This window comes from Struthio camelus, chromosome 9 (genome assembly GCF_040807025.1).
Source record: "Struthio camelus isolate bStrCam1 chromosome 9, bStrCam1.hap1, whole genome shotgun sequence".
NCBI lineage: Eukaryota > Metazoa > Chordata > Aves > Struthioniformes > Struthionidae > Struthio > Struthio camelus.
Genome location: NC_090950.1, coordinates 33,726,746 through 33,744,309, shown reverse-complemented (window position 1 = coordinate 33,744,309; position 17,564 = coordinate 33,726,746). Strand labels below are relative to the sequence as shown.

At 59.5% G+C, this 17,564-nt stretch overlaps 2 protein-coding genes across 22 annotated transcripts in view; one reads left to right on the top strand and one right to left on the bottom strand.

The window, feature by feature from the left end:
• Positions 1-17,564, top strand: part of MED12L (mediator complex subunit 12L) — a 186,417-nt gene that overhangs the window by 4,490 nt on the left and 164,363 nt on the right. For 12 of the 21 annotated variants that reach the window (XM_068954702.1, XM_068954699.1, XM_068954698.1 and 9 more), the window contains exon 1: positions 12,538-12,725. The exons of 1 other annotated variant lie outside the window; for it this stretch is intronic. In XM_068954702.1, the coding sequence (XP_068810803.1) occupies positions 12,627-12,725 (99 nt within the window). In that variant the 5' untranslated portion in view covers positions 12,538-12,626. Of the gene's footprint in view, positions 1-12,535; positions 12,726-17,564 lie in introns of those variants that run through there. 8 more of the 21 variants (XR_011142901.1, XR_011142900.1, XR_011142905.1 and 5 more) reach the window with 2 other exon arrangements.
• CLRN1 (clarin 1) lies at positions 870-12,285 on the bottom strand. The gene is made up of 3 exons (XM_068954717.1): positions 7,655-12,285; positions 3,951-4,130; positions 870-3,312 (listed from the first exon to the last, which is right to left on the bottom strand). The coding sequence occupies exons 1-3, from the start codon at positions 7,911-7,913 to the stop codon at positions 3,047-3,049; spliced, it is 705 nt and encodes a 234-aa protein (XP_068810818.1). The 5' UTR covers positions 7,914-12,285; the 3' UTR covers positions 870-3,046.

Here is a 17,564-nt window from a genome sequence, read left to right as displayed (position 1 = left end):
CGCTGAAGGTAGCCAGTACCCAGCGTGTTTTCTTGACCTCTGCTGCAGCGTCACTGCAAACATAAACATATTATTTCTTATTTCATGCATAGACTTTTTTTTTTTTTTTACTTTTAAAAAGCTACGTTTCATCCGCAAACAGGCCCTGAGCACTGAGAAAGGAAGAAAAATACACAGCCGTTGCCCAGTACATTTAGTTTTCTAAATTGGGAGGCAGGGAAAATGATCCTCGTAGTTTGTAAAGCCGTCTTGAGCCTGTGGGTGAAGGCAGTAAACGTGTAATGAGCCGGTCCGCTGCAGCCTGACCTGTTAAGTCCGGGGAGCCGGGCGCTGGGAGGCGCGCGGGACGCCGAGCACGTCCGCCACCCTTCGCTCTGCGCCGCCGTTTTCAGGGAGCCGGAGGAGGTGGTTGGGGATCGGGGTTCCCGCTGCCTGGCGCGCGTTGGTCTTCGTGAGAGCGGCTCCTGCGAGGTGCCAACACGCGGCAGGAGCCTGGGTTTGTTTCGCGTGGCTTTGCGCTGTTTCTGAGGGCCCCGATGCCCCAAGGCTTATTCCGGCACTTAAGCGCGTGGTAACACCCAGAGTGCCTGTGGCACGTGCGTGGGGTTGTGCAGGGTTTATTTCCCTTCCCTGAGAGGAAGGAGTTTCTGGTGGGGGAGCGAAAAGCTGCGGGCGCGGAGCTCTCTGCCGAGCCCCAGCTGCTCGTCCCCGTCCCGCCAGCCCGGCCGGCCAGATTGTGCCGTGGTTGGTACTTGCCTTGAAGGGGCGCGGGAGCGCGGCGTTGCCGCGCAGGAGGGCGTTCACAGCCCCGCGGGGAGAGCGCAGGCGGACCCAACACGGGGCGAAGAGGAAAGCAAGGCCCAGGGAGGTTTGGTGAGGCATGGTTCCTGTTCCTTTGTTTGCTCTTCTTTTGTTATCTCTCTGTCTATAGCACCTGGTGTTTTTTTTTTCCTCTCTCTTTTTGTGAGGGCGCTGCCGCTCGCCTCGCGAAGCAGCTCTCAACCCCGTTCTTCGGCACCCCGTCTGTCGCGGCAGTAATCCGTTCGTACGCTGTCCTCTGTTGTTAACCTAACTGCGTTAGCGCTTACCTCGCAGCACCACTGAATCATCATGAATTCTTTGTTTGCGAAAGCACGTGCCCATAGTCCGCTGTTCGCACAAGTACTTGCTCGCGACGCCTCTGCCCTGAATGTTCGCTCCTTTTATCCAGGCGCCACGTTATCAGGTTTCAAGGAGCTGACCTATCTTAAACAAATCCGACCCGCGCTTGGGCCGTCGGTACGTGTGCCCCGCGCCGAGGGGGGACGTCCGGAACAAGGGGAGGTGGACGCGCCGCGCGCCACCCAGCTCGGCGCCGCCTGCGAGCGGGAAACGCGTTGCGCGAGCGCGAAGGCGCGCTGCTCCCTGCTGCGCGCGGACGGCGGGTTCGGACGGTGCGCGGGACCCTTCGGGGCAGCAGGAGGAGCGGGGTGCCCGACGGCGGCCCTTCTTGCCGGCCTTTGAAGCCATCTTTTTGTTACTGTCTTGGTAGGCTGTTGTTTGGAGCAGGCTCCCCTGCCGCCGGGAGCGAGGGGCAGAGCGGCTGCAGAGCCGGCGGTGATGGCGTGCTGGCCCGTCCGCCTGGCGGGCTCGTGGGAGGGACGTGCAGGCCCTGCCGCCGGTCCGGAAGGGCCGTGGGAGGCCGGGAAGGGCCACGCAGCAGCTAGGAAGGGCTGCGGAGAGGCCGGGTGCCGGAGCGGGTTGGGTGGCTGGTGCCTCCCGCGATGGTCTGTGAGCGCACTGGGACGGACGTTCCCTCTCCGTGGGTCCGTCTGGGCTTTGCCAGCGTTTTTGTCACCGCCGTGCTAGAAATGGTGGTGACGTCCTGAAAGCAGTGGTAGGCGGGAATAGCCCGGCAGCTGGAGCCAGCGGGTCTGGGCGCGCGGGCGTCCCCGGCTGCAGCCGGTGGGCTGAGCGCCCCTCGGAGCCGGCGGCAGCGGCCAGTGCGCCGCAGCGCCCGTCCCCGCTGCAGGGCTCGCCGGCACCGAGGGGACGGGGCGCGGGGCTGCTGGCCCACCACTTTTCCCTCTGCGTGCGCTGATACGCACCGCCTTCCCTCCAGCACGGTTTGCTGCCTGCTCTTGGCCTGCCTCTAGGTTTCGGCCCCGAGCAGCACGGGTTCACGACGAGTGTAGAGCGGGTCCAGCCGGCTGCACACGTGTCGGCTGGGCAGCGGGACGGGCTGCTGGCAGCCACCTCCCGGCTGGGATGTCCCTCCGGGCCCCGGGCAAGCTGCCTTTCCAGCCGCGGGAGCCGTTCCCGTGCGTGTCCCGGCTGCTGGCAGCATCGGTGCGGCACAGCGCGGCCCGGCCCGGCCGCTGGCACTTGCCCCGCGCTGCAGCTCCAGGCGGCCCCCCGGGAGACGGCCGGGACCTCCTCGCGTGGGGGGCGCCCACGTGCCGTCCCTGACTGGCCGACGGGGCGGCGAGGCTACAGGGGTGCGCGTGCCAGCAGCTCGGCCGGCGCCGCTTCCCAAAGCCGCAGCCAAGCTGCAGAGTCGGTCGGCTTCGTGAAACGGCCGGGACAAGAGCAGTTAAGCGTTAGAGTGAACGATACCATAAAATATAATGTAAATTATATGTTAACAAGATACAGTCACATTAATTAAGGGGATTATGCATATTAATTAAGAAGAAAAGTAAGAAAAAAAGGGGCTGTGGGTCGTGGTGACTTCCAGCAGCCGGTACGCATCGCTGAAATCGGGGCGCCGCTGGCGCGGCTCTGGCACTGCCGCCGAGAGCGCCGGGGTGAGGCCGTGGTCCCCGAAAGCAAGGCCGTTCTGGGCTGTGCTTCATTAAACATCATGTTTTCCTTCCTTTTTTTTTTCCCTTGTTTGCTCCTTGTATCTTTTTCTTTTTTTCCTTCCTTTCATTGCATGTGTCATACCGACATTTATTTGAAATCTTTTTTCGTTGTTAACATCTTTAGGAGCTAGTACGCTTGGTGGCTGATGAATGTGGTCGTGAGGAACGCCTTCGCTGGAAATGTTTTTAAAAGTAGGCAGTTTTCAATACATCAGGTCAGCGGCTCCAGTAGTTGTCCCCGAATCTTTTGATTTGGAAAAAGGAAATTCAAATCCAGCAAAGCGTGTTAGGATGACATTCAGGAAATGCACCAAGGTGCAAACTAGGATGATCCAGAACGAGCTCGCAAACTGTTCGCTGTGAGTTTTAAAAGTGAAACTTCCCTCCTTGAAATTCGCAATTTTTTCGGAAAGGTGGTGAATCTTCACTTCTGACGAGAACAGAACGAGGATGAGACAACCGCACGAGCCTGAAAAGCAGTGAGAGACACTCGTGACCTGAGAGCCCCTGCAGCAAAACTGCCCGGCGCGTGTCCCGGGAAAGCGCCCGCCCGCCGGCGCCTATCGAGCCCGCTCTTGGTACGAGCTCGTTTCTGGAGTCCTGCGCGATGCCTACGGAAATCAGTGAGCTTTTCTAACTCGGATTCTGGCTGAGGACCTGCAAGGGCGCGTGTGGCTGCTCCGCTGCCCTGGGCCCAGGAGGTTCCTCTGCTCTTTTGGGGTTCGCTCCCGCGGAGCCGCCTTGGGCCGTCCGCACGGCTCGAGGCAAGCGGGTGCCCAGGTTGGCCCTGGACGACGGCTCCAGGTGGCGCGGCGTGGCCGTGCCTAGGCGCCCGCCCCACGGCCGGAGGGAGCAGGAGAGGGTTGGGATGGGGGGACGGCGGCAACGCCCGCAGCGCTCGGACCTGCGCCCGCCCTGTCGTCGCGAGGAGTTCGGCACGTTGTCTCCGAATGCCGTTTCAGAAGGAAACCGGATTTGGACGGAGCAAAACCGCCTGCCGCCTGCCTGGCTTTCGTTTGCCGGCTGCGCAGCTGCCCGGCGGCCACCGCGAGGGGCTGCGCGCAGGCTGCCCTCCGGCCTTCGCGCCCGTCGCGGCACAGTGCTTACACGAGATGAAGCTCCACAGGTACAGCCCGACGGGCCCGTGCAGCGTTTCGGAAGGGCTGCCGAAGGCGTTGTACATGAAGAACCCCGTTCCCACCAGGGCGAAGACTATCAGCACGGCGCAGAAGACGATGACGCTCACGTGGATGCTTGCAGGGATAACTCTGAGCAAGTCTGGAAAAACTAAAAAATAAAAATAAAAAAAAATCCAAATATTATTATAAACATTAGGCAAAGTTATTGATTTAGAGGCGAAATGGGGTTTTTTTTGGTAGGCTGTGCTAGTTGTTTTAAACTGTGCTCTTCCACATGCAATCAGAGATGAAAATTAAGCCATCAAAAATTTAATTAGCAACACATTTTCAGGGCTGTTTGAGAGAAGCATTTTGTGAAGTTCAAGTGCAGACGGGCCCAGAGGGAGGAGCAGCCCCAGGGAAACCTCCCCGGCCTCCCCTGGAGCGTATCCCGCTCCGCGCGGGGCCCCAGCCGAGGAGGGACCCTGCCCGAGAGCCGTCCGTGTCCGCGGCGTCTGCCCTGGGCTTTTCGGAGGGCGACCTCCAGCTTCGGTAGCTTTTTGCATGCTGAAGACGCTTTTTTGGAGTCGCACGCTCAGCGACTGTTTCCTCACTTTGGGGCATTAGTAGACTAAGCAAAAGCTCCTCCAGACCTGTGAGCACTATTAATAGCGGTGCAAACCTGTATTTTGGGTTATTTGTTTTTCAGATGGCAATGTACCTATCGCCACGGTGGTATTTGGTCTTTAACGTGAGCGGAATATTTTTAGCGACGAGCTGGAAACGGGCTTGGCGAGGTCGGATCTGCTTTGCTTGTGTCTAAACGACGCTGTGAAGGACATGCACATGTTTGCTTGGTGACTGTAGATATTTTAGGAGTAACCACCAGACACACTGAGCTGCTCCTGACCCCTGGGGGCACGATTAAACCGGGGCAATAACGCCCCATGGCCGCCTCACTGCCGTTACAGCAGCACTGCTTAATCTTTTGGGAGAAAATACAAAATTGTGTATTTAATAATACACACTTCTATTGTTTGTTTTAAGAAAATATGTCACTGCTTTGTATTGAGTGTTTCCCTTGGCACCTGCATTTAGAGTTTTTTTATATGTCATTAAAATTTTATAGGTGACATATCAGGAAAAATTAATGCCAGCAGCGATGTTGTCTTGAAAGGAAAGCATTCCTTCACCGTAATGAGAGCGTGTGTGCTGGGTAAGCATGGCAATGACCTTTAGAAAACAAACTGCTGACCCAGAAGCTGATGAGAAGCAGCAAGAGTAAATGAAGCAGAAGGTTTTCCCCAGCCGACCGGGGCTTGCTGGCAGAGCAAGTCCATTTTACAAACGAGAGAGAGCGAGCGGTCAGTGGGGAGCATTTAACAGGCACAAACGAAGACCTACATTGCTCAGCCCGCTCTCCGTGCCTTTCGTCGGCCCCACTGGCGCGCGCCGGGACATCGACCACACGTGCCGATGCGGGGCGCAGAGCCTGCTCCCCGGGGCTCCTCGGGAGCTTGCTCCGCCGCGCTCCGCCGCCGGTGTCGGCCTCCGCCGTTGAGCAGTCTCCGGAGCAAGCGCTTTTCCAAGAGCATGTTTTGTTAAGGCACCCAAACGCTTTTTTGAACATAAAAGGCGGTGAAGTAATGATGCTGCATCTGCTTTTGAACGTGAACGAGTGGCGGCCCCGCGCACTGGGGAGGGCTGCCACTCCACGCTCGGGAAGATCAAACCCGGCCTCACTTTCACACCCTGGGAACGGGCCTTTAGGCGTACTCTGCGTCTTCTCTTCAAACCTCACTTCCCTTTCCGGAAAAGGAGAACAATGAGATTTACTCACGCTGAGTGAATTCTCTGTGAATTTTTCCCTTCTTTGTCCCCTTCCTGAGAACCGTGCCGTGTCTGCGCGTGCCCGCACGGTGCCCCTCTGCAGGGCAGGCTCATCTGTGCGGACGCTGCAGCTTGTCCCCCGACGCTCCTGCCGGCACGCCCCGCAGGAGCCCCCTGCTCACCAACGCGAGGACGGGGCAGCCCGGCTAAATGCGGCTGCTGAGAAAGCAAGCAGGCTCTGCATGGCCGCGACGAGGGCGAGCACGCTTCGCCCGGAGCGCCTTTCGGTAGGAAGTGCTGCGCAGCACTCGGGCGGCTCTAACGCTCACCTGCGGATGGTGTTCAGGACGATACGATGACTAATATTAAAGCATCACAAGCGAGCTGCCCGTTTGTACGCCCGCCGCTCTCCGTGCTATTAACGCACGCTGCCGCCGCCGTGCACTGGGGGCCTCGTCCCGTCCACGCAGTCGTGGGGCGTGCGTTGCACACCGCTGCTGCCGCGGACCCAGCGCGTTCCAGCCCCAGGTGTCCGCTGCTCCCCCGTCCGTTGCTGGCGGTTCACAGCTGTTTTATCTGCAGGCGGAAACGCACTCCTTGGGATTTAGCAAGCTGCTCTGAAAACTCTCCCCAGGCCTGTAACCTGCAGGGTGGGATATCGGCACCCTGCAACAGCCGGGAACGCGATAAAGAGGAGAGCTGTCGGTGACATAAACTTGGCTGGTGATGGAATTTAATTAGGGATGGCAAGCCTTAGTCGTACAGTAAATGAATTTGGTCTGGCACTTTGCAAAACAGTATAGAGTAACTCCTCCTGACACCTGATCTGCTGCCCTGCCGGCGGCTCGTGGGGGCGGCCGGCCGCGCTGCGCCAGCCGGCTGCTTCCAGCCCGCGCTCTGCCGCGGCTCCGGGCGCGCGCCCGAGCTAGCGAACACCCGACGGCTGCCTGCTCCTTATTGTCCTGTTAATGTGCTGCTGCGTAGGAACGGTGCGTGCGCTCGATCGCTTCACTGACCTCCTCACCCTTGAAGACAAGCCGGTTCTGAATATTACATGTAAAAGAAAACCACTGCTAACAGCCGACCACCAAATTCTGTACGTGAGACACCGAGTCCGACGCGCAGCTCAGTCCAGTGACCGTCGTCCAGCATCAACCAGCCGTTTGTCCCACTAACGCAGCACATATCAGTCGTTTTTCGGCTCCGTTGTTTCTCCAAAGCAGCAAAATATACATATGCACTGGCTATTCAATAAGATTGTCGCTCATTTGTCTCTCCCTTTCCGGACAGAACAGAGGGCACCACATCAACACATACATACCGTTCACTGAAAAACAAAAATAGCCTCTTTTGAGGTAAGAGCAGAAATGCTGTGAAATGTAGAAAATTTGCAGAAACGGTATGAAATGTAGACACCTGCGTAACTGAAACGTAGGCGGTTGGAACTGTTCAGTGTGGCTTTACTAGTGTCAGCAGAGAAGTACTTTCCGGCCTGCTACGAAAATGCTGGCAGCAGTCAGGCTCAGCCTCTTTCGCGCCTGTTAAGCACTGTGCACGAGAGAGGGCACGGCGCGGTGCCGTCCCCGGCTCTCCTGGGAGCGCGCGGCCGGGAGCTCTATAGCGCAGGTGGGTAGGTCATGCAGGTAGATAGCAGAGGTGGGTAGCGGAGGTGGGAAGTGGGGGTGGGTAGTGCAGGTGGGTAGGGGACATGGGTAGTAGACATGGGTGGTGGAGGTGGGTGGCGGAGATGGGTAGCAGAGGTGCGAAGTGGACATGGGTGGCGGAGGTAAGTAGCGGAGGTGGGTAGCAGAAGTGGGAAGTGGACGTGGGTAGGGGAGGTGGGTAGGGGACGAGGGTACTCACAGGTGAAGCGCAGGGGCCGGCTGCCGAGGCCACACTGCCGGAGGCGCTGGCCCTGGAAGAGGCCGTAGCGCAGGTCGCCCAGGAACTGCTGGAGCTCGGCGCCGGAGGCGTTGACCAGGAGGGCGCCGGTGCGGCAGAGCGGGGCCGCCTGCACCCAGCACGGGGCACCCAGGGCCGCCGCTGCCCCCAGTGCCCCGGCCAGACTCAGCAGCCCCGCCACGCACAGCAGGGCCCGGCGCCACTGCTGCAGCCTCCCCATCACCAGCCACACTCTCCTGCTGCTGCTGCTGCTGCTGCTCCGCTGCCTCCTGGCTGCTCGGCTGCTCCGGCGGCCGCGCCGACGCGGTTAATCAGGCTGTAAAATGACACTGTCATGCCCTCACTGAGCTCTGAGGGGACGGGCGCCGCACTGCGACCGGTGGGGCCATCGCCAAGGAGAGGGCCTCATGCCACCGCAACACCGTGACACCTGCCGAGGGGTCTCCTCCAATGCCACCCCTGCTCCTGCAGGATCCCCTGCTGCTCCTCCAGGAGCCCCTGTTCCTCCAGGACTCCCTGCTCCTCCAGGAGCCCCTGCTGCTCCTCCCGGATGTCTTCAATGCCAGAGACGCTGAGCTGGGGGGACCTGAGGCATGGCCACATGCCCAGGCTGGCAGGGTGGCCACGATCCTCCCTGCCAAGGTGCAGTGCTGCCCTCACCTTGCCTGCATGTAGAAGACGCTGCCATCCGTGTGTCAAGTGTTCCTGGACACATTTCCAGTTATTTTCCTCCATCACAGAAGGAGCTGTGGCCGGCCCTGGCACTGTTGGTGCAGGGGTGAAGAACTGCCCCCAGACTTTGCCCATGGAGATTGCTTCCCCGGGAGCATCCCTTGTCCACGCGGGTCGCACCGGGGCCCCGGGGGAGGCGTCCACTGCCGAGCGCTGTGCTCCTGCTCCTGGAACGGCTGCAGAGACCCGGCAGCTCATTGCCGCTGCCCTGCTCCCGCACGGAGAGGGGACGTGGTCAGCCTGCGGCCGGGGCTGACGGCCCTCGGGCTAGTCTGGGGCGCTGAGCAGCAGCCGTGGCCATTTAAGTACGTTTGGCACCTACAAAGTTGACTGCTGTTGATTTGGACTTTTTGCCCATCTCAGGCTCTTGGGATTATAGAAATAACCTTTATAAATGTTTCTACTGTGTATAGAGCAACTTCTGGTGTCTTAATCAGAATATCTGATTGCATCTGCCCGGCTTTCTGCTGAGAAGACCTGGCTGGATTTGCAACCAGAGCTCCTGAATTTGCAGGGAAGGCGCTGGTGAAATGGCAAGGGGAAGGGGCAGAAAAGGCGGCTGGCTGCGCGGGGATGCCGACTGGCCGGCAAGGGCCCGGCGCTGGATGAGGCTGTGCCGCGGCGCTCCGGCTGTGAGGCTGCTGGCCGGCGCGTCCCTCACGCGGTGTCCTCCGCGCTGCGGCGTGGGGCTGCGGCCCTCCGGGCGCCCTGCCGGAGAAGGGTCTGCGTGAGAGCCGCCGCGCGGTGCTGGGCGATGCACAGCGCGCACCTCCCTGCCGCCGCCGCTCCGGGAGCGCCCGGGACGCCATGCGTAACGTACTTCGTAACGGCAACGTCGTGAATCGGAAGCGTCGCCTTGGTTAGCTCAGCAGCAAGGTTGTTCCGAGCCAAAAAATTCTCGGGCCGAGTCCTCTGCTCGCGCACGCCCGATTTCGCTCGCGCAGCTTCGCTGTCTCTTCAGCTACGTTCATTGCCGCTTCTCCTTGTCCCAGTTTGTTTTTACTGCAGGAGCGTTACGGGTGACCCCTCTGGGGGTATTGCATGGTTACGCCGAAGTATCGTTTTTCGTTGAAGAAGCCATAATGGTGTCTTTATATCCGCTTTCCTTGCATCAGCCGCAAGAGCGCACTGGCAGTGTCCAGACCTGTCAGCGTCCCAGGGACAGACTGTGTTTGTTTGAAAACAACCAGTGTAACGTATATTTTCGCAGGCAGGACACGCTGCTTTCTCAAATCCAGCTGCTGAATCCTGCGGCGCACACCAAGCACGACGTTTGACAGGGTCTGCTTATTTGTATTTGTGCAGTAATACAACATTGCTTTCTGGATGGTTAAAGTCAAATTCCCTGGTGTCTTGGATACTGCGTTTATCCAAGAAGTTCACAAAAAGAAGCTCCCACCTGCTTATGGAAAAGACTGGTAGTTTTAGAAAGCACAGTCTCCTGCAGTGGCCTTCTTGATTGCTTTTTATAACACGTCTTCCCTCTTGCAGAGCACATGAAACAAAGTGGATTTTTTTTGGTTTGGATAATTAAATGCAAAAGTGAAGCTGCGGTATCTGATGATCACAGGAAACATTTTGTTGCACACGCTGCATGCCCCGCCACAGCGAATGCTGCTGCCGATACATGACAAGACCAAAGAAGAAGCACCACATCACAAGATAAAAAAGGGGAGCAACAGCATTTTCTTTCTCCCCTCAGAAGCATTAAATTCCAAACGTTTTGGATAATGTCACAAATAATGGAAGCGAGACTTATGTGAGTCACTGTCCAAGGCCAAGTTTAAAACCCCAATAAAATCAATCAAGGGATATTACAGGAGCGGTGTTACAGACTGGTGGCTGGTATTACAGATGCAAGGGAAGAAGCCTCCTCCGGCCCCAGCGCCCCGGGGCGGCCCGCGACCCCGGCCCCGTTACGTCGACAAAACCCAGTTCTGCTGCTCCTGGGACGGCAGGGCTGGGCGCCCACGGAGGAGCGCACAGGTGCGGCACCATCTCCCGCGCGAACCCAAAGCCACGGGACTGCCGGGCGCCTTCATGTTCCCAGGTCTTTATTTGCGGTCATGTAATTGCGTGAGCCGCAGAACACGGCTGGGTTTCCCTGGTCCCAGGATGATCCGTGCTGCTAATAAAAACAGTTTTATTTTGACTTGTAAACTAAATGTATTTGTGATGGCAGTAATTGAGGTACAATCTGGAAAGTAAATCAGAAACTTATTAATCTTTCCTCCTAGACTATTTTAAAGTTAAAAACAATTTTTTTAAATTGATTTTTTTTCATAACTAGAGTACACTTGTCATGCTGATTTATTCACTTGCTGCTGGGCTACTCATACGCGTTCAACAGTAATAACAGAGAATTCATACGTTTGCCCTCCGTGGAAGAGACTTCTGATAAGCGGTTTCGTGACGTTGTCCAGGGGATGACAAAGCTGCTCGGTAGGAGGGCGCCTTCTCCGGCAGGCAGGAGGTTCTCAGCGACTGCTAAATAATGCAGCAGAGTCCTACCACGCAGGATGGCCGGATGCAAACAAAACAGTGGATCTAATTGACTGCCCTCCTGATAACGAGAAACTCGTTGGATGACTGTTGTATTTACCGGCCCGCGTGGCTGGGGTGTTCTGTCAGAGGAGCGCGCGAAAAACGTGCGGAATTGGGTATTTGTGATGGGAGCAAATGCCCATGATGTGAGGAGTGGGGAAAAAGACCCTCCTTCTGTTCCTACACAGAAGCCTCTGCCCCGATTTAGGATACTTGAGAGAAAATATGTAATGTGAAGAGCAGACAGATGAAGAACAGCGCGCCGTATGGACGAGCTCGGAAATCAGTAACAGCACACCACTTCTTAGGGGCGTGCAAAATGTCCTGAATCGACTTGATCTTTGGCAGTCGTCACAGTGAATGGACACGTTATTTTTCAGTTTCATCAATTAAATTTGTTCTATAGTTGGAACCGAGCAGAAAAAGGGATTTTCAGGCCCTCCGAAATCGTCGTGTAGTTTTGTAGGAGACGTCCCTGAGGAGCGCGTACGAACAGCAAGTGATGCGATATTTCCGGAAGTCACCCTCTGTTTTAGGTATCATCTCGGTGAAGTCAAAGAGTCTGGTCAAAGATGGTTACGAAGCGCCACGAGCTGCTGTTTGCCGGTCTGCCTTACGCAGAGCTTTATCCCTCAAACCCCCAGTAGAAGTGGTGGCTTAAGCCACTACTGACCTGAGCGAAGGCGACGTGAAGGCCCCCGAACACAGACGGCTCCTCCAGCCCTGGGTGCCCCGGACCCGGCGACCCTGGAGAAGACCAAACCCAAGCGCCGGACCAGAAGGTTTGCAGACTCCGACGGCCAAAACGTGGCTTTGGGTCCAAACCTGCCAGACCGGAGCGGACAGCCAGCGGCTGGGAAGGGGCGGCGGGGCAGGGACCGGGGCAGGGCGCTGAGCGCGGCTGGCGGCGGGGGCGTCCGAGGAGCGGGAGGCCCGCGGGTTTGCGCGCCTCGAGAGGCGCCGGACAAGGTTTCAGGAGTGGAGCGCGGTGACGTTCCCTCACGAGGTGCACGATGTTAGCCTTACTGAAGACGGGGAGCGCAACGCTGGCCCGGGTGTTCTGCCCCACCGAATTCACCCAAAGTGGCGACGCGTTTTCGGCCGGCGGGGGGGCAGGGAAGGGGGAGCGCGCCCCCGGCTCCAGCGCGAAGCCTGATAAACCTGCCCGGGACGGCGTCTCAAAACCGGGTATTAAAGCTGGGAAGACTTGTTGGTCCTCGGCTCACCAACGCGGCTTAGCGCCCGAAAAGTAACCGGGTGACAAAAAGCGCCAACAAAGGTCCGACCATCCCCCCAGCGGCGCAGCCTTCCCGCCCTCTCTGAGGCGATGCTGCGGGGGACGCACCGCCGGGGGCGGGGCCACAAGCCCGGGGGCGGGGCCAAGGGGCGGGGCCTCCCCTGGCCCCGCCCCCCTGTGCCGGGGCGGGGGCTGCTCCGGGCAGAGGCGGCGGGAGGCGCCCCCGGTCCCGCCACCCCCCCCCCCCCCGCTCCCCGTCGGGCCGCTCTCGGCTGCTCGGGGCGGCTCCCCCGCCCCGCCCCGCCCCGGCTCCGCCCCCGCCCCCGGCGCGGCGGGGCTGCGGGGGGCGCGCCGCCCGGTGCCGCTCCCTGCCGTGCCGTGCCGTGCCGTGCCGTGCCGTGCCGGCGAACATGAGCGATCATGGCCGCCTTCGGGCTCCTCAGCTATGAGCAGCGCCCGCTCAAGCGGCCGCGCCTGGGGCCGCCCGACGTCTACCCGCAGGACCCGCGCCAGAAGGAGGTGAGACCCGCGCCGCCGCCGCCCCCGTGTCCGCCCCGGCCCGGCCCGGCGCCTCCCGCTGAACTTGGCGCGGCGGCGGCGGCGCCCCGGTGCCCCCCCTCCCCCCCCCGCTGACTTGCGTTTTTGCGGCGCGGGGAGGGGGCGGCGGCGGCTCCGGCGCGCTGCCCGCAGGGCCCCGGCGGACCGCAGGGCCTGGCGCCCGGCCGACCCCGCCGTGGGGGGCGCCCGGCCGTGGGGCAGCCCGCCGTGGGGGGAGTCTGCCTGTGGGGAGTGCCCGGCCGTGGGGCTGCCAGCCGTGGGGGGAGTCTGCCTGTGGGGAGTGTCCGCCGTGGGGGGAGTCTGCCTGTGGGGAGTGCCCGGCCGTGGGGCTGCCGGCCGTGAGGGGAGTCTGCCTGTGGGGAGTGCCCGGCCGTGGGGCTGCCGGCCGTGAGGGGAGTCTGCCTGTGGGGAGTGCCTGGCCGTGGGGCTGCCGGCCGTGAGGGGAGTCTGCCTGTGGGGAGTGCCCGCCGTGAGGAGCGGCCGGCCGTGGGGCCGCCCGCCTGTGGGGAGCACCCAGCTGTGGGGCTGCCAGCCATGGGGAGCGCCACACCGTGAGGGGCGCCTGCCTGTGGGGAGCGGCCGGCTGTGGGGCTGCCCGCCGTGAGGGGAGTCTGCCTGTGGGGAGTGCCCGGCCGTGGGGCTGCCGGCCGTGAGGGGCACCTGCCTGTGGGGAGTGCCCGCCGTGAGGAGCGGCCGGCCGTGGGGCCGCCCGCCGTGTGGGGAGCACCCAGCTGTGGGGCTGCCAGCCATGGGGAGCGCCACACCGTGAGGGGCGCCCGCCTGTGGGGAGCGGCCGGCTGTGGGGCTGCCCGCCGTGAGGGGCGCCCGCCTGTGGGGGGAGCGGCCGGCCGTGGGGCAGCCCGCCGTGAGGGGAGTCTGCCTGTGGGGGGAGCGGCCGGCTGTGGGGCTGCCCGCCGTGAGGGGAGTCTGCCTGTGGGGAGCGGCCGGCCGTGGGGCAGCCCGCCGTGGGGGGAGTCTGCCTGTGGGGAGCGGCCGGCCGTGGGGCAGCCCGCCGTGGGGGGAGTCTGCCTGTGGGGAGTGCCCGGCCGTGGGGCTGCCGGCCGTGAGGGGAGTCTGCCTGTGGGGAGTGCCCGCCGTGGGGGGAGTCTGCCTGTGGGGAGTGCCGGCCGTGGGGGGAGTCTGCCTGTGGGGAGTGCCGGCCGTGGGGGGAGTCTGCCTGTGGGGAGTGCCGGCCGTGGGGGGAGTCTGCCTGTGGGGAGTGCCCGCCGTGGGGGGAGTCTGCCTGTGGGGAGTGCCCGGCCGTGGGGCTGCCCGCCGTGGGGGGAGTCTGCCTGTGGGGAGTGCCCGGCCGTGGGGCTGCCCGCCGTGGGGGGAGTCTGCCTGTGGGGAGTGCCCGGCCGTGGGGCTGCCCGCCGTGGGGGGAGTCTGCCTGTGGGGAGTGCCGGCCGTGGGGCTGCCGGCCGTGAGGGGAGTCTGCCTGTGGGGAGTGCCCGGCCGTGGGGCTGCCGGCCGTGAGGGGAGTCTGCCTGTGGGGAGTGCCCGCCGTGGGGCTGCCGGCCGTGAGGGGAGTCTGCCTGTGGGGAGTGCCCGGCCGTGGGGCTGCCGGCCGTGAGGGGCGCCTGCCTGTGGGGGGAGCGGCCGGCTGTGGGGCTGCCCGCCGTGAGGGGCGCCTGCCTGTGGGGGGAGCGGCCGGCTGTGGGGCTGCCCGCCGTGAGGGGCGCCTGCCTGTGGGGGGAGCGGCCGGCTGTGGGGCTGCCCGCCGTGAGGGGCGCCTGCCTGTGGGGAGCGGCCGGCTGTGGGGCAGCTGGCCGTGAGAGGCGCCTGCCTGTGGGGAGCGGCTGGCCGTGGGGCTGCAAGCTATGAGGGGCTGCCCTGCCATGAGGGGAGTCTGCCTGTGGGGAGTGCCCCCGTGGGGCTGCCTGCCGGGAGGGACGCCCACCTGTGGGGAGCACCCAGCAGTGGGGCTGCCAGCCATGGGGAGCACCCCACCGTGAGGGGCAGCCAGCCTGTGGGGGGGCGTCCGCCTGTGGGGAGCATCCCCTATGAGGGGCACCTGGCTGTGGGGAGCACCCCCCCACAAGGAGCACCCAACTTTGAACAGCATCCGTCTACAGGGAGTGCTACCTGTGAGGAGTACCCAACCGTGGAGCTACCACCTGTGAGGTGAACCCATTCATGAAGAGTGCTATCCACAAGGGGTACCCAACCATGGGGGCTGCCACCCATGAGGAGCACCTCCTGTGGGGGGCACTACCCTGAAGGCATACCCAACCGTGAAGGTTGCCACCCATGAGGAGCACTCTCCCATGAAGAGTACCCAAGGATGAGGGGTATTGCCCGTGAGGGGTTCCCAACCATGAAGGCTAGCACCCTTGAGGAGCACTTCCCCGTGAGGAGTATTGCCTGTGAAGGGTACTGCCGGCCGGGAAAGGCATGTGTCTCTACCAGCCTGCCCCCATGTATTTCTGACCTGCAAGCAGTGACCTGTGGCTGAAGTGGTTGAGTGGTGGAAGGTTGCAGAGGTCAGGAAATGTCTCCTGAAACCCCAGGCAGAGGTGAATGGGGCCACCACTGACAGTCTCACAGGAGGCTGTGGCTGCTGCACTCCTGGGTGCTGTCCCCAAGCCAACGGAGGCTTCTGGCTGGTCGGCGTTGGTACTGGGGAGAGAGCGTAGGTAGGGCTGGCTGTGTGTCTTGGCTGGCATGTCCAGCAATGCCACGGGGTCAGTTGCAGGGGGTCCCCCCCGACCCGGCCTCCCTGTCTTGCTCCTGTACTTCCACCCTCCCCAGCAGAGGGGGTGGAAAAGCCTCTCGAAGGGTTTTGTAAATGGGATATCTGCCAGGGAAGTCAGTGGGGATCTTCTCTGAGGCGTGCCTTGCGTGATCTGTGCTCCCGTTTGCACGCCCCCACCTCCGGGGCAGTGGTTTTTGGACATCCCGTTCTCCTAATGTTCCTGGCTGTCTTTCATCCAGGGAGTTGGGTGCTCACAGAAGTCATCAGGGTGACAGGCCCTGTGGGCAACAGCAAGGAAGGTGGGGGCAGCAGTACTTCGCTTTCTCCCTGGTTGGTTGTCTGACTGCTGAGACTTTCAGAAAGGATGCCAGTTAAGGCTAATTTTATTAGTTGTTTATGGCTGTTATAGACTGGTTCACATAGGCTGGCAAGTGCTCATCAGAGTAACCATTGGTCATTGCTAGTTGAGAGTGATTTGTACTAACGTACAATAAAAGATCTGTATCCTAGTCTGTTATTAATCCTTTGATCCGTTTCTCTGAAATTTTTGAACCCTAACTTCTTTCTGTCTTTCCGCCCTTTGCCACTGTTCTTGTCGTACTTATAAATAAACTTGATTACAGTAATTAGAAATATTTTTGCAATTTTGTTTTCCAAGAGATCTTGACCAGGCTTGCAAAACTGTGTCTGAACTGAGCTATGACAATGTATGCAGATGAATTTTTAGCTCTGGACTGTTACTTATTTTTAGTCAGGTGGTGAATTGATTCTTGCAGACACGTTTATAAATATGTAGTCAGTTACAATAAGAATGGAAGCGGTAAGTGCCCAGATGGTTAATATTTTAAATATGTTGCATAGGCGCATTAGCAAGTAGAAAATAACTGCAAGAGGCTTATTGTTGTTTGACTGAAATGTGGCTTAGGGGAAAAGGTCTTCATTTTGTGTATGTTATGCTGAGCTTCTACAGCATGCAGTAGTGTCATTCCAGCCTTTGTGCTGGTGAAGTCCACCTGCCATTTCAAAAAGGCAACAAACACAGAGTTACAGGTCCTACCAGAGGTAGGAAGGGGCTGTCAAGTGCTTCTGGGGAGGCTGGTGTTACCAGCTGTTGTCTGGTGCTTTTCCAAATTCCCGTGCTGCTAAGAGCTAGTACCTCCGTGGACTTTGAGTTCTCATGCTCCAAATGCAGGCAGCTTTTTTTCACACAGGCTCTTTGGAGTCCAGCTCAAAATCTGAATTCTTTGCAAGGTCTGGTAATAAAAAGCTTAGAAGTAACACTTAGCCCCTGAGCATTGGCATGTACTGTTGTTGTGCAAAGCTCCCTGCAAAAATAAGGGGTAGCTGAAGGGACGGACGCCTTCAAGTTGCATAGCGTGCTTCTGCTTGAATGGACATTACCTGCTGGGGCTGCTTTTAACACCTGGTGCTGCTCTGAAGGAGAGATTAGAAGGAATTAACTTTCCTTGTTTTCCTGTAATGTGTTTTCTTTGAATGTTGGCGCGCGCTTTGCACGTAGTTTCTCTCTATAGTAGCAATCCCTGCTGTTGAATTTGGGAGCAGAAAGGAGGTTTGGATATCATACGCTGGCAGGAGCATTTGAAGGCAAGCGTAAGAACCGACTCTCTTTCCAATGCTTCCTGTGCTCTAGGTTACCATCTCCCCAACGCTCATAAGATGTAATGCAAATTGTGTTTATTATAAGCCAAAGATATAAATATGTAATGTGTCATCTCATCAGGGCCAGATCCTGCTCCTTTTACTCATAAGAGTAATCCTTTTCAGTTGGACTCTGTTTCAAAGCACAAGAAAGCATGATCGACATCATTTTATGCTGGGAAGTAGCCTTCAGATGGAAGGAATTTCACTGCTTTCTCCATGCTTAGTGCACAGGGTATGACTCCTCTGCCTTTCAATTCTCCAACATTTAAAATCACCGGTAATCAAGACCAATTTCTCACCTGTAGGATGGGTAAAGCAATTGAAATATATGTCAGAGAGGCCTGACAGTGTTGTCCTCCACAACTGGTGTTGTCCTCTTTCTGTGGGTTGGGAATATAGCTATCTTTTTAGGCCCCTCAGAATTATGAGAGAACAAGCTTCCT